Here is a 15,258-nt window from a genome sequence, read left to right as displayed (position 1 = left end):
CATTGTTGTCCATTAATTTGTCCACCCATTCTGTTATTCATCTAAATGTAAATATGAGGAAACATTAAACATTTATAGCTCTGTGTGTGTGTGTGTGTGAGTGTGTGTGTGATTGAGTGTGTGTGTGTGTGTGTGTGTGAGTGTGTGTGTGTGAGTGTGTGTGTGTGTGTGTGTGTGTGAGTGTGTGAGTGTGTGAGTGTGTGAGTGTGTGAGTGTGTGTGTGTGTGAGTGTGTGTGTGTGTGTGTGTGTGTGTGTGTGTGTGTTGCCGTTGTTTATGCCCACATGAGAAGAAAAGAGCTTTTGTTTGTTCGGTTCCATATTTAAAAATACACGCTAACGTGTGCCAAGTTGGCGCCAACCTGAGTGAACCTGAGCCAACCTCATGTCGTGTTTAAATAGCACCTGAACAGCACACGTGTGCGTGTGTGTGTGTGTGGGTGGGTGCATATTTTGAATATCTTTTTATTTAAATTTAGAACGACTTGTTTTAAACCCAGAAACTAAACGCTGTGATTTAACGCCCAGTCGAGACGATTGTTGTTCCGTCTGTTCTGCCAAACTACGTGTGATGGGTGTAAAAATCACACAAGGACGTGCAAGAAGACCCGGACCGGGCGAGTCTGGACTAATAATATCTCTCAGTGTTTAACTTCCAGCAGTTACGACTCTGATATAGCAAACATAATAACAGAATTAGCAGGAAAACATAAAAATATGTAATTTTAATAGTGGACGCTTACTGAAGGTGCTAGTGAAAGAGTCTTTTACTATATTATATTATATTATATTATATTATATTATATTATATTAATTATATTATATTATATTATATTATATTATATTATATTAATTATATTATATTATATTATATTATATTATATTAATTATATTATATTATATTATATTATATTATATTATATTATAATAATAATATATATTATATTATATTAATTATATTTATTGTATTATATTATATTATATTATATTATATTAATTATATTATTTATATTATATTATATTATATTATATTATATTATATTAATTATATTATATTATATTATATTATATTATATTATATATATTATATTATATTATAACAATTATATTTATTATATTATATTATATTATATTATATTATATTAATTATGTTATATTAATTATATTATATTATATTATATTATATTATATTATATTATATTATATTATATTATATTATATTAATTATATTTATTATATTATATTATATTATATTATATTATATTAATTAACCTATGTGTTTATTGCTCCTTTAGAGATTTATTAGGCATTTTCCTCCAATGTCTCTCCCAATTTAGTCGTATCCAATTCCCAGATCGTATTTCCTCCACTCCTGACCCTCCGACACGTGTGCAGCACTGACCGCTTCTTTTCACCTGCACCAGACAGATTTATGCTGAGATCCGTATCCGAGATGTTATCCCCCGTCGATCAGCCAGCAGAGGGCGTAACTGCAGCAGTTATTAGGAAACCCTACGGCCCTCCCACACTCAGACCAGCCGATCATTGTTCGAGTAGCTCAGGGGTCTTAAAATTTGTTTTGTTGGGGCGCATTTAGAAAAAAAATGCAATTACGCGCCACAGACTCGGCCACGGGTGCAATAAGATAACTAAAAATTATTCGGCTACTCGCTTACTATAAACGACACGTCCTTTTGATCTGAATGAGATTATTACACTCCGTTATTAAAGCAACTGTTTCCTGACAAATTAAACATAACCACTTCCCTCTGAAATTGGAAGTTCAGGACCATTAATGCAGGTGTAACGTCGTTACCGGTTTAATTTATGAGAAAAGAAGACGAGGAGCGTTTTAGACTGATTATACGTCATAGCGACACCCAGTGTTTAAACTAGGAATGACTATTTTAGACCTGGGTAACGGGACACAGATGGGCTGTAGTTTGGACACCCCTGGTGTAGCTGAATCGAGCTGAGATTCGAACTTGCGAACTTGAGATGTCTAGCATTTATTTACCATGTATGGCAAACTAAACAGCTGCCTTGGGCTCGTCCACCACAAGGGGGTGCAGATGAAATTAATATAGACGTACACACATAGCCGTTCTGCACACGTATGAAGCACACACTGACGTACACACTCAAACCGAACACACACTGATGTACACACTCAAACCGAACACACACTGATGTACACACTCAAACCGAACACACACTGACGTACACACTCAAACCGAACACACACTGACGTACACACTCAAACCGAACACACACTGATGTACACACTCAAACCGAACACACACTGATGTACACACTCAAACCGAACACACACTGATGTACACACTCAAACCGAACACACACTGATGTACACACTCAAACCGAACACACACTGACGTACACACTCAAACCGAACACACACTGATGTACACACTCAAACCGAACACACACTGATGTACACACTCAAACCGAACACACACTGATGTACACACTCAAACCGAACACACACTGACGTACACACTCAAACCGAACACACACTGACGTACACTGACGTACACACTCAAACCGAACACACACTGATCCACAGTAAAGCATCACAGTAACGAGACGTGATCTGACGTGAGTGATGAGCGTTACACCAGACCAGGCTAATTCCTCCCAGAGTTTAAAAAAATAATTCCTACTTGAGTGACAGCTCGATGGTTCCAGTTCTTCGTTTCAGGACCCAAAAACAAACACAGGCATTGGAGGGCACATGCAAAAAAAATAAATATAAATAAATAAAAGGATGGAACAGAAGATAAAGAACAGAAGAGTAACATCAAGTATTTCAGAACGATAATCGATGGATCTACACGCATGATGAGACCTACAAAACACACCTCAGATCCTCTGGTGTTTTCTCAAGATCTGCTCTCTGCTCTTCTGCACTACATGCACCACACGGTGTAAAGCATTTGGACTCCTGAGCGTGAGCTTGTCGGACGTCCTGTTTAGAAACCAAACACTATTAAAACAGAGCGACCCCTGTATGATCTGTTCAGCTAGAACAACAGCCGCTCACAAGCTTCTCACAAGACTTTGAAGTGTGTATGTGGGAATTTGTGCCCGTTCAGTCAGTACGGCTGGTCGCTGATTGGTCAGTCGGTGTTCTGGTTCATCCCAGAGCTGTTGAGCGGGGCTGAGGTCAGGGCTCTGTACAGGATACTGGAGCTTCTTGGTTTTTAAACCGAGCTTTCGTCCATATAGTGAATCAGCTCCAAAACAATCATTTCACAGGGTTTGGAGTGTATCTGTGGGAATTTGTGCCCGTTTAGTGGAAGCGTAATGGTTAGGTCAGTCAGAATAAGAACAGAGGAATCAGGAGGCCGTGCCACGAGGTTCTAGAACTTTCCACAGCGCCACATCAAGCCTCCAGGTAACTGTCGGAATATTTTTACTCAGCAGATTTTCATATTTTTATATTAAGACACAATTTATGAAAGATTAAATTTAGGATTTTTTTGTTTCAGACAGAGGCGAGACGCAGAGAGAACAGAGAGAACACAGAGAACAGATCTGAAGAAAATCCAGCAGATCAGAACTGACAGGCACAGTGAGAACCGCACGCCTGAGGGTGGTGGGTGTGATGTGTGTGGGGACGCAGCGTGTAGGTTTGTGCATACGTACATACATTCTTTGTGTGATTAGAACATGTGTGTGTGTGTGTGTCTGTGCATATGTGTGTGTGAGTGTGTGTTAGTGCGTCTGTGTGTATATGTGTATGTATGTGTGTGTGTGTGTCTGAGTTTGTGTGTGTTTGTGTCTCCGTGAGTGTGTGTGCACATATGTAAACATAATACACATTTCAAGTGAATAAGAGTAACAGGATGGTGTGTGTATATGTGTGTGTATATATGCGTGTGTGTGTGTGTGTGTGTGTGTGTGTGTGTGTGTACATACAGTGTATCACAAAAGTGAGTACACCCCTCACATTTCTGCAGATATTTAAGTATATCTTTTCATGGGACAACACTGACAAAATGACACTTTGACACAATGAAAAGTAGTCTGTGTGCAGCTTATATAACAGTGTAAATTTATTCTTCCCTCAAAATAACTCAATATACAGCCATTAATGTCTAAACCACCGGCAACAAAAGTGAGTACACCCCTTAGTGAAAGTTCCTGAAGTGTCAATATTTTGTGTGGCCACCATTATTTCCCAGAACTGCCTTAACTCTCCTGGGCATGGAGTTTACCAGAGCTTCACAGGTTGCCACTGGAATGCTTTTCCACTCCTCCATGACGACATCACGGAGCTGGCGGATATTCGAGACTTTGCGCTCCTCCACCTTCCACTTGAGGATGCCCCAAAGATGTTCTATTGGGTTTAGGTCTGGAGACATGCTTGGCCAGTCCATCACCTTTACCCACAGCCTCTTCAATAAAGCAGTGGTCGTCTTAGAGGTGTGTTTGGGGTCATTATCATGCTGGAACACTGCCCTGCGACCCAGTTTCCGGAGGGAGGGGATCATGCTCTGCTTCAGTATTTCACAGTACATATTGGAGTTCATGTGTCCCTCAATGAAATGTAACTCCCCAACACCTGCTGCACTCATGCAGCCCCAGACCATGGCATTCCTACCACCATGCTTGACTGTAGGCATGACACACTTATCTTTGTACTCCTCACCTGATTGCCGCCACACATGCTTGAGACCATCTGAACCAAACAAATTAATCTTGGTCTCATCAGACCATAGGACATGGTTCCAGTAATCCATGTCCTTTGTTGACATGTCTTCAGCAAACTGTTTGCGGGCTTTCTTGTGTAGAGACTTCAGAAGAGGCTTCCTTCTGGGGTGACAGCCATGCAGACCAATTTGATGTAGTGTGCGGCATATGGTCTGAGCACTGACAGGCTGACCCCCCACCTTTTCAATCTCTGCAGCAATGCTGACAGCACTCCTGCGCCTATCTTTCAAAGACAGCAGTTGGATGTGACGCTGAGCACGTGCACTCAGCTTCTTTGGACGACCAACGCGAGGTCTGTTCTGAGTGGACCCTGCTCTTTTAAAACGCTGGATGATCTTGGCCACTGTGCTGCAGCTCAGTTTCAGGGTGTTGGCAATCTTCTTGTAGCCTTGGCCATCTTCATGTAGCGCAACAATTCGTCTTTTAAGATCCTCAGAGAGTTCTTTGCCATGAGGTGCCATGTTGGAACTTTCAGTGACCAGTATGAGAGAGTGTGAGAGCTGTACTACTAAATGGAACACACCTGCTCCCTATGCACACCTGAGACCTAGTAACACTAACAAATCACATGACATTTTGGAGGGAAAATGACAAGCAGTGCTCAATTTGGACATTTAGGGGTGTAGTCTCTTAGGGGTGTACTTACTTTTGTTGCCGGTGGTTTAGACGTTAATGGCTGTATATTGAGTTATTTTGAGGGAAGAATAAATTTACACTGTTATATAAGCTGCACACAGACTACTTTTCATTGTGTCAAAGTGTCATTTTGTCAGTGTTGTCCCATGAAAAGATATACTTAAATATCTGCAGAAATGTGAGGGGTGTACTCACTTTTGTGATACACTGTATATAAACATAATGTACAGTACATTTCAAATTAATGAGAGTAACAGGATGATATGTGAGTGTGTTAGTGTGTGTGTGAGTGTGTTAGTGAGTGTGTGTGTGTTAGTGTGTGTGAGTGTGTACACAAATGTACACTTCAAATAATGAGAGTAACAGGAGGGTGTGTAAAGTGTGTGTGTTTGTGTGTGTGTGTGTTTATGTGTGTGTGTGTGTCTGTGTGTGTCTGTGTGTGTCTTTATGTATGTGTGTGTGTGTGTGTGTACATATAAATCTTATATACATTTGAAATGAGTGAGAGTAACAGGATGATGTGTGAAGAATGTGTGTGTGCGCGTGTGTGCGTGCGTGCGTGTGCGCGTGCGTGTGTGTGTTCTTGAACCGACCTCATCGACGTTCTCGAAGGCGTTGATGACATCATAAGGCAGGCAGGACAGCAGGTCGATGACGAACCACGTCTTCAGGTAGTTCATGCGGATGAGCTTGGGGTCGGAGATGACCTCGCCCGCCGGCCCCACGAAGGTGGTGTGGAAGTTCAGCACGATGTCCACCAGGAAGATGACGTCCACCACGCTGTCCACCACCAGCCAGGCCACGTTGTTCTGCTTGGTCTTGAAGGAGACGTTGTAGGGCACCATGATGGCCGTGTAGAAGGTGAGGATGAGGATCACCCAGTCCCACGTGGTCTTGAAGGCGCAGTAGTGCAGGATGATGTGCGGCGGCGTCTTCGGCGTCTCCTGCTTGTACTGAGGCAGGATCTCCGAGCCCAGCTGCAGCACCTGGAGGAGGGGAGGAGGAGCCAAAGGGCATCGGTCAGCGGTCCGGTACGTCCAGAGACCAGCGCCACTCTAAAATAAATACCGAATTTTTTAGGATTTACAGATGCGACTCCTCTGTAAAGGTGGAACCCTGCGGGATTTATAATAACCGCCTTAAATAATGTTGAATGAGGAGGCCTGGTTTGCAGTCATCGTTCCAGTTCATACCAAGGGGGTTCAGGGGTTGAGGTCGGGGCAGGACTCTAAAGTTCCTCCAACTGATATTGTACACCTGCTAGCGATGGGTGTGGCTTCTACACCTGAACTCAGTCATTAAGAGGGACGTCCACACACTATTGTCCATATTTATAGTGTAATATTCTTTCGGCCGCCCCCGTATTTAGGCATCGCCACAGCGGATCTGGTCCTCATAAATGTGTGTGTTTATGTGTGTGTCTGTGTTTATATGTGCGGTGTCTGTGTGTGTGTTTATGTGTGTCGGTGTGTGTGTGAGTGTGTGTGTGTTTGTGTGTGTGTTTACGTTTATGTGTGAGTGTGTGTGAGTAAGTGTGTCTGTGTGTGTGTTGGTGTGTATGTGTGTGTTAGTTTATGTGAGTGTGTCTGTGTGTGTCTGTGTGTGACTGTGTGTGTCAGTTATTGTGTGTTAGTGTGTGCATTAATGTGAGTGTGTCTGTGTGATTGTGTGTTAGCTTGTGTGTGTTAGAGTGTGTGTGTATGTGTGTTAGTATATGTGTGTGTGTTTTATGTGTGTGGGTGTGTCTGTGTGTGTGTTCATGTGTGTGGGTGTGTGTTTATGTGTGTGTCCGTGTATGTGTGTGTCCGTGTATGTGTGTGTGTGTTTATGTGTGTGTGTGTGTGAGTGTGTGTCTGTGTGTGTGCGTGTGTTTATGTGTGTCGGTGGGTGTGTGAGTGTGTGTCCGTGTATGTGTGAGTGTGTGTGTGAGTCTGTGTCTGTGTGTGTGCGTGTGTTTATGTGTGTGTGTGTGTGTGTGTGTGTGTGTGTGTGAGTGTGTGTCCGTGAATTTGTGTGTGTTTATGTGTCTGTGTGAGTGGGTGTGTATGAGTGTTAGTGTGTAGGTGTTTGTGTGTCTTAGTTTATGTGAGTGTGTCTGTGTGTGTATGTGTCTGTGTGTGTGTGTGTGTGTGTGTATGTGTCTGTGTGTATATGTATATGTGTTAGTATGTGTTAGTGTGTTAGTATATGTGTGTGTTTGTGTGTGTTTGTGTGTCTCTCCCAAAATTTCTCCCAATTCCCCCTATTGCTGTTTCCTTGTCACCTGCACCACCCCCGCGCTGGCAGAGGAGAGCTGAGACTATCACACACCCCTTCCGACAGACACCTATTCACCTGCTGCTGGTTCTTTTCAGCTGTGTCTGTTTGGATGCCCGTCCAGGTCGGTAGCACCACACTGAATTAAACTGTGTGCATTATTTAGTGCATTATTTAACGTCAGACAGCTGATCTGTGTTTACTGAGTTCCTGAGTTCTGTGTTCTGCTCTCCTCAGGTTAGAACCCGCGAGCGGTCCCTGTTCCGTATCACTGACGTGTGCTGGAACCCTGACCACGTACCTCAGCCAGCCGCGAGTGCTTATGGACGTTTTCTCCCTTGTGTACAGACGGCTGGAGCTGCTGCAGGACTCCTCGACTGCTGGTTAGAGCTCGGGTCAGACGTGCAAATTTACCCCAACCTACACACACACACACACACACACACACAGAATGCACATTATATAATATTATGTAACATTATATACAGGATGGAATTTATGATGAACAGTGATTCACCCACTGATCACAGAATTAGAATCATTCGAGTTATGATCAAACAAGGTACCGATGGTCCAGAGTGAATCATTTCTAACAGTGAATCATTATAATCAGCGAATCATTTCTATCAGTGAATCATTTCTAACAGTGAATCATTTCTAACAGTGAATCATTGCGAACAGTGAATCATTTCTAACAGTGAATCATTTCTAACAGTGAATCATTTCTAACGGAGAACTATTTCTATCAGTGAATCATTTCTAACAGTGAATCATTTCTAACAGTGAATCATATCTAACAGTGAATCATTTCTAACAGTGAATCATTTTTATCAGTGAATCATTTCTATCAGTGAATTATTTCTATCAGTGAATCATTTCGAACATCATTTCGAACAGTGAATCATTATAATCAGTGAATCATGTCTAACGGTGAACCATTTCTAACAATGAATCATGTCTAACAGTGAATCATTTCTAACAGTGAATCATTGCGAACAGTGAATCATTTCTAACGGAGAACTATTTCTAACAGTGAATCATTTTTTAATAGTGAACCATTTCCATCAGTGAATCATTTCGAACAGTAAATCATTTCTAACAGTGAATCATTTCTATCAGTGAATCATTTCTATCAGTGAATCATTTCTATCAGTGAATCATTTCGAACATCATTTCGAACAGTGAATCATTATAATCAGTGAATCATGTCTAACGGTGAACCATTTCTAACAATGAATCATGTCTAACAGTGAATCATTTCGAACAGTAAATCATTTCTAACAGTGAATCATTTCTAACAGTGAATCATTTCTAACAGTGAATCATTTCGAACAGTAAATCATTTCGAACAGTAAATTATTTCTAACAGTGAATCATTTCTAACAGAGTAAATCATTTCTAACAGTAAATCATTTCGAACAGTAAATTATTTCTAACAGTGAATCATTTCTAACAGTGAATCATTTCTAATTTCATTACTACAGAGCGGCTCTGTCCCAAACCTTTTGATCACTAGGCCTAGTACTCTGGTACTGTAACCACTGAGCTACAGCTGACCTCACGCAAACCAAGCTATTACTGCACTGCGGTTCTGTCCCAAACCACATAACCAGCAATACAAATCCAGCTATTCTATACATGCAGAGTGAAACAGTAACTTTACCGCAGTGCAGTGTGCAGCAGTGTCTCTTTTTTCAAGCTTTTTAAACCCACACTGTTTAATAACGAATCAGGATTTCTCAGCCTGAGGCTCAGGGGTCACGGTGGTGCCCGACTTACGGAGATCCGAGCCTCCACTGAGACGAGCCTATTATTCCTGTATATTAATGCAGTGCTGAAGCTCATGAGACCGGCTGTCATCCACCGGTACTGCGGTCCAGCTGAGACATGTTCATATATAACATCATCATTTATAACACAAACGCCCGTATGTGTGCAAACTGTATATGAAACCTAATAGAAATCTGAAGAATTTTATATATTGACATACACCAATGAGGGATAACATTATGACCACCTTCATAATATTGTGTTGGTCCCCCTTTTGCTGTCAAAACAGCCCTGACCCATCGAGGCATGGACTCCACTAGACCCCTGAAGGTGTGCTGTGGTATCTGGCACCAAGACGTCAGCAGCAGATCCTTTAACTCCTGTAAGTTGTGAGCTGGGGCCTCCATGGATCGGACTCGTTTGTTCTGCACGTCCCACAGACGCTCGACTGTATTGAGATCTGGGGAATTTGGACGTTGTGCTCCTCAGACCGTTCCTGAAGCATTTTAGCTTTGTGTCAGGGAGCATCATCGTGCTGAAAGAGGCCACAGATATCAGGGAAGCGTCTCCATGAGAGGGTGAACATGGTCTGCAACGATGCTTAGGTAGGAACTACGTGTCAGAGTAACATCCACATGGTTGGCAGGACCCGAGGTTTCCCAGCAGAACGTCGCCCGAAGCGTCACACCGCCTCCGCCGGCTCGCCTTCTTCCCATAGTGCATCCTGGTGCCGTGTGTTCCCCAGGTAAGCGACGCTCACGCACCCGGCCGTCCACGTGATGTAGAAGAAAACCTGATTCATCAGACCAGGTCACCTTCTTCCATCGCTCCGTGGTCCAGCTTCCGGTGCCCATTGTTGGCACTTTCAGAGGTGGACAGGGGTCAGCATGGGCACCCTGACCGGTCGAGCTGATTTAAACTGTGCTGCTCTGTGTATTCTGACACCTTTCTATCAGAACCAGCATGAACTTCTTCAGCAGTTTGAGCTACAGCAGCTCGTCTGTTGGATCGGACCACACGTGCATCAGTGAGCCTCGGCCGCCCATGACCCTGTCGCCGGTTTACCACTGTTCCTTCCTTGGACCACTGCAGACCGGGACACACCCCACAAGAGCTGCAGATCCTCACACTCACCCATTTTTCCTGCTTCTAACATCAACTTTGAGGATAAAATGTTCACCTGCTGCCTGATATATCCCCCCCACTAACTAACGGGTGCCGCGATGAAGAGATGATCAGCGTTATTCACGATTCACGTTTACGATCGAAGCCTCACCAACCTCTGGAAGAGTCGTCCTCGATTGGCTGTTTGAAGGCTGTGATGTCATTAAACGTGCAGAGGAAGAGAACCACCTTCTCCTGTTCATTCCGGATGGGCGCGATCTTCACGAAGAACCACACGGGCGTCCCTGGACAGACACAAACACACAGTTATGAGCGTATTAGGGGGTGGGGGTGCCGTTTTTAGACACCTAGGACCAATTCAATGCTTGTATTCTGCCTTTTTTAACTCTTAACCTTGTCATATCCAATTCCCATCCTGACCGGGAAGAGACTACTATCTGTGAATCAACCATCTCTCAACTGGAACAACATCTGGAACAACAGCCGCTCTTTTGAGAAGCTTCTCACAACACTTTGAAGTATTTCTGTGGGAACTTGTGCCCGTTCGGTCAAAAGAGCATTTGTAGGATTGGGCGCTGATGTTGGTGTTCCGGTTCATCCCGGAGCTGTTGAGTGGGGCTGAGGTCAGGGTTCTGTGCAGGTCAGTTTCTGGAGTTTCTTTAACATTTCTGAGAAATTAGAAGGGGTGTCCCAATACTTTTGGTCACATGGTGTAACTGCATTTAGCAGACGCTTTTGTCCAAAGCGACTTACAGTTATGACTGAACATGATTTTTAAGCAATTGAGGGTTAAGGGACTTGCTCAGGGGCCCAACAGTGGCAACCTTCAACCGGCAACCTTCTGATTGCTAGTCCAGTACCTTAACCACAGAGCTATCACTGCCTATGATGTCTTTATCCAAAGCGACTTGCAGTACTGTGACAGTATATTGTCCAAGCAATTGAGGGTTAAGGGCCTTGCTCAAGGGCCCAACAGTGACGACCTGGCAGTGGTGGGGCTTGAACCAGCGACCTTTTGATTACTAGTCCAGCGACCTTAACCACTAGGCTACAACTGCCACTGGTGTGGTTTCACTGTCTAATTGGTAAACTGTTTTTTTATAAAAACACTTCATGGCCAAAAGTATTCGGACGCCTGATCGTGAGCTTGTCGAACGTCCAGTTCCGAAAGCAAACGGTATGAAAATAGAGCGGCCTCTATCACAAGACGTTGAAGCATTTCTGTGGGAACTTGTGCCCGTTCGGTCAAAAGAACATTTGTACAACTGGGAACTGATGTTGGTGTTCCAGTTAATCCCAGAGCTGTTGAGTGGGGCTGAGGTCGGGGCTCTGTGCAGGCCAGTTTGTTGAGAGGTGTCCCAATACTTTTGGCCACATGGTGTAACTACTGCTCAGTATAAAGTAACGGATCCTTAATCTTCAGTATCAGAACGTGTCCAGCGCGTCCTCACAGGTTCCGTACTATGAAAGTTTCTCTATAACAACGAAAAAGCTGCTCTGATCACCCAGACTCATGCATATTCACGTGAGAGCACCGGCGCATTAGCATAATAAAGCAGCATGTTAGACCGGCTGTGTTCCAGCTCCTGATGCTCACTGCGCTGGTGTGTGTGTGTGTGTGTGTGTGTGTGTGTGTGTTCCGGTACTTACTGTTCTTTCTGTACATCAGGATCTCAAAAGAGTTCGTCTCGTAGTTCTCGAACGTCAGTCGAACCTGCTCCGTCGTTTCTTTGTCTGTGAGCTCGCCGTACATAAAGCTGAGAGAGAAGCAACAACATCAGGCCAGATGTGTAGGGGACATGTCCACTACACAGGTCAAAACATCTGTACACGTGTAGAGGACATGTCTACTTTACAGGTCAAAACATCTGTACATGTACAGGGGACATGTCCACTACACAGCTCAAAACATCTGTACACGTACAGGGGACATGTCCACTACACAGCTCAAAACATCTGTACACGTACAGGGGACATGTCCACTACACAGCTCAAAACATCTGTACATGTACAGGGGACATGTCCACTACACAGCTCAAAACATCTGTACACGTATAAGGGACATGTCCTCTATACAGATCAAAACATCTGTACACGTATAGGGGACATGTCCACTACACAGCTCGAAACATCTGTACATGTATAGAGGACATGTCCACTACACAGATCAAAACATCTGTACACGTATAAGGGACATGTCCTCTACACAGATCAAAACATCTGTACACGTATAAGGGACATGTCCTCTATACAGATGAAAACATCTGTACACATATAAGGGACATGTCCACTACACAGCTCAAAACATCTGCACACGTATAGGGACATGTCCACTACACAGCTCAAAACATCTGTACAGGTATAGGGGACATGTCCACTACAAAGGTTAAAACATCTGTACACGTATAGGGGACATGTCCACTACACAGGTCAAAACATCTGTACACGTATAGGGGACATGTCCTCTACACAGATCAAAACATCTGTACACGTATAGGGGACATGTCCTCTACACAGATCAAAACATCTGTACATGTATAGAGGACATGTCCACTACACAGATCAAAACATCTGTACACGTATAAGGGACATGTCCTCTACACAGATCAAAACATCTGTACACGTATAAGGGACATGTCCTCTATACAGATGAAAACATCTGTACACATATAAGGGACATGTCCACTACACAGCTCAAAACATCTGTACACGTATAGGGGACATGTCCACTACACAGGTCAAAACATCTGTACACGTATAGGGGACATGTCCACTACACAGGTCAAAACATCTGTACACGTATAGGGGACATGTCCTCTACACAGATCAAAACATCTGTACACGTATAGGGGACATGTCCTCTACACAGGTCAAAACATCTGTACACGTATAGGGGACATGTCCACTACACAGGTCAAAACATCTGTACACGTATAGGGGACATGTCCTCTACACAGATCAAAACATCTGTACACGTATAGGGGACATGTCCTCTACACAGGTCAAAACATCTGTACACGTATAGGGGACATGTCCACTACACAGCTCAAAACATCTGTACACGTATAGGGGACATGTCCACTCTGGTTATGGTCGGGTCTCCTCCTTTAGTCAGGTTTAGTCATGATATCATCACCTGGTCTCCACCCCACGTTACCTGCAGCTGCTGCTCTTCTGCATGACCTCGGCCCGGTGGTACCCGGACAGTTTGCAGAAACCATCGTTGCTGTAGACGATGGGCCAGTCCACGATCTGAGCGTTTCCCAACACGAAGTTGGTGTCTGTGGGCATAAAGACGAAGGGGAGGATGAGAACACGCTGGTGCACGGGTCAGTTCATTCACTGTTCAGGTCAGAATGACTCCGAATCTGTCCTACAGGTGGAACACAGGATGGTTTCGAACATAATTAGATGGGAGTGACACCAGCGGTGCCTACGGGGCTTTTTTAGGGATTTTTTGGCAACTTGATGCTCATTAAAACTACAGCAGAGCTCAAAAGTTTCTGGACACTGTAGAGTTTGAGGCAGTCTTGAGATTTCATTGATTTCTATACATAGTTTTTATTAATTATTAATATGAATCTTATTTAATAATATTTTGATTTTTTGATTTTTTAAAAATCTTACAGGAATAAACATACAGGCAGCAACCTGAATGATTGATCTGGTGATGTTACGTTCTATAAAATTCAGCCTCCTGATTTCTCATTATCAATAATTGAATGTTTTTGCAACCTGTTTCTACAACCCCAAATCAGAAAGAGTTGGGACAGCACAGAAAAAGCAAATAAAATAAAAACACATTCCTGTTCACAATGTTCCTTACATTGACTTTGACTTTTATTTGATGTCAGACAGGATGAACCTGAGATATTGGTACTGACACGCCCCCATACCATGACAGACCCTGGTACTGACACACCCCATACCATGATACACCCTGGTACTGACACACCCCCATACCATGACAGACCCTGGTACTGACACGCCCCCATACCATTTATTTGCATGTGCTGTGTAGGCAGACTAGACCTATTTATCTAAATGTAGAGAATTATTAATGAGCAATTAGGAAAATGACTTGATAGATTTTTTACTGCACCAGATTGATCATCCAAGTTGCTGCACATGGTGAAATGAAACCTCAAGGCTGCCATAGAATAGAATTCAGTTCAATTCAATACAATTTTAGATGGGTTATCGATGTATGATGGTCGGCACACACAGCAGACGTCAGTTCTGGACTAAAACTACATCACCAAACACCACTATGAGGGGGGGGGAAACAAAAAAAAGAAAAAGGTTCCATGCCAACGTGTAATTGAACCCGACGTTCCGTCTGTATTCAGCCGGGGACTAATTTAACCTGCGATCGACTTTTCCTCTGTCGTTATATCACTACATCAGCGACAGGTTCAGAACAGATCAGGAGAAACAGGAACCGATGAGGATGGTACAAAACATCAGGAAATGAAAGGTAAAAGGTGTGAAAAGAAACGATGAGAGAGAGAGAGAGAGACTCCGTGTGGGCTGTACCTGTCTGCCCACGTGAGAGTGTCCAAACTGAAAAGGTAAAAAGAAAAGCGGCGTTAAAACATCACAAACAGAAATCCACTCCATACACGTACACGCTCAGATTCCTGTCATGTGTTGTTATATAGACGCTCTATCAGACAGACTGAACCTGCTGTAGCATCGCTGCACCATAAATCTTACATTTACATTTACAATTACAAATA

General features: G+C 43.3%; 2 protein-coding genes across 4 annotated transcripts in view; one reads left to right on the top strand and one right to left on the bottom strand.

The window, feature by feature from the left end:
* Nucleotides 1-15,258, bottom strand: part of kcnh1a (potassium voltage-gated channel, subfamily H (eag-related), member 1a) — a 46,677-nt gene that overhangs the window by 28,619 nt on the left and 2,800 nt on the right. The window contains exons 2-6 of the mRNA XM_063008068.1: nt 13,677-13,800; nt 12,170-12,276; nt 10,675-10,803; nt 7,926-8,044; nt 5,962-6,354 (exon numbers count right to left, since the gene is read on the bottom strand). Of these exons, the coding sequence (XP_062864138.1) occupies nt 5,962-6,354; nt 7,926-8,044; nt 10,675-10,803; nt 12,170-12,276; nt 13,677-13,800 (872 nt within the window). The remainder of the gene's footprint in view (nt 1-5,961; nt 6,355-7,925; nt 8,045-10,674; nt 10,804-12,169; nt 12,277-13,676; nt 13,801-15,258) is intronic.
* The window catches only part of plb1 (phospholipase B1), a 64,113-nt gene continuing 52,035 nt past the window's right edge, over nt 3,181-15,258 (top strand). The window contains exons 1-4 of one of the 3 annotated variants that reach the window (XM_063008066.1): nt 3,181-3,413; nt 3,508-3,648; nt 7,655-7,748; nt 7,862-8,019. Coding sequence is in view for 1 of the 3 variants with exons in the window: in XM_063008064.1 (XP_062864134.1) it covers nt 7,556-7,748; nt 7,973-8,019 (240 nt within the window). In the remaining 2 variants the exon portion in view is untranslated. Of the gene's footprint in view, nt 3,414-3,491; nt 3,649-5,958; nt 7,749-7,861; nt 8,020-15,258 lie in introns of those variants that run through there. The other 2 variants (XM_063008065.1, XM_063008064.1) reach the window with 2 other exon arrangements.

The sequence above is a fragment of the Trichomycterus rosablanca genome, chromosome 13 (genome assembly GCF_030014385.1).
Source record: "Trichomycterus rosablanca isolate fTriRos1 chromosome 13, fTriRos1.hap1, whole genome shotgun sequence".
Taxonomy (NCBI): Eukaryota; Metazoa; Chordata; class Actinopteri; order Siluriformes; family Trichomycteridae; genus Trichomycterus; species Trichomycterus rosablanca.
This window is presented reverse-complemented; position numbering and strand designations above follow the sequence as displayed.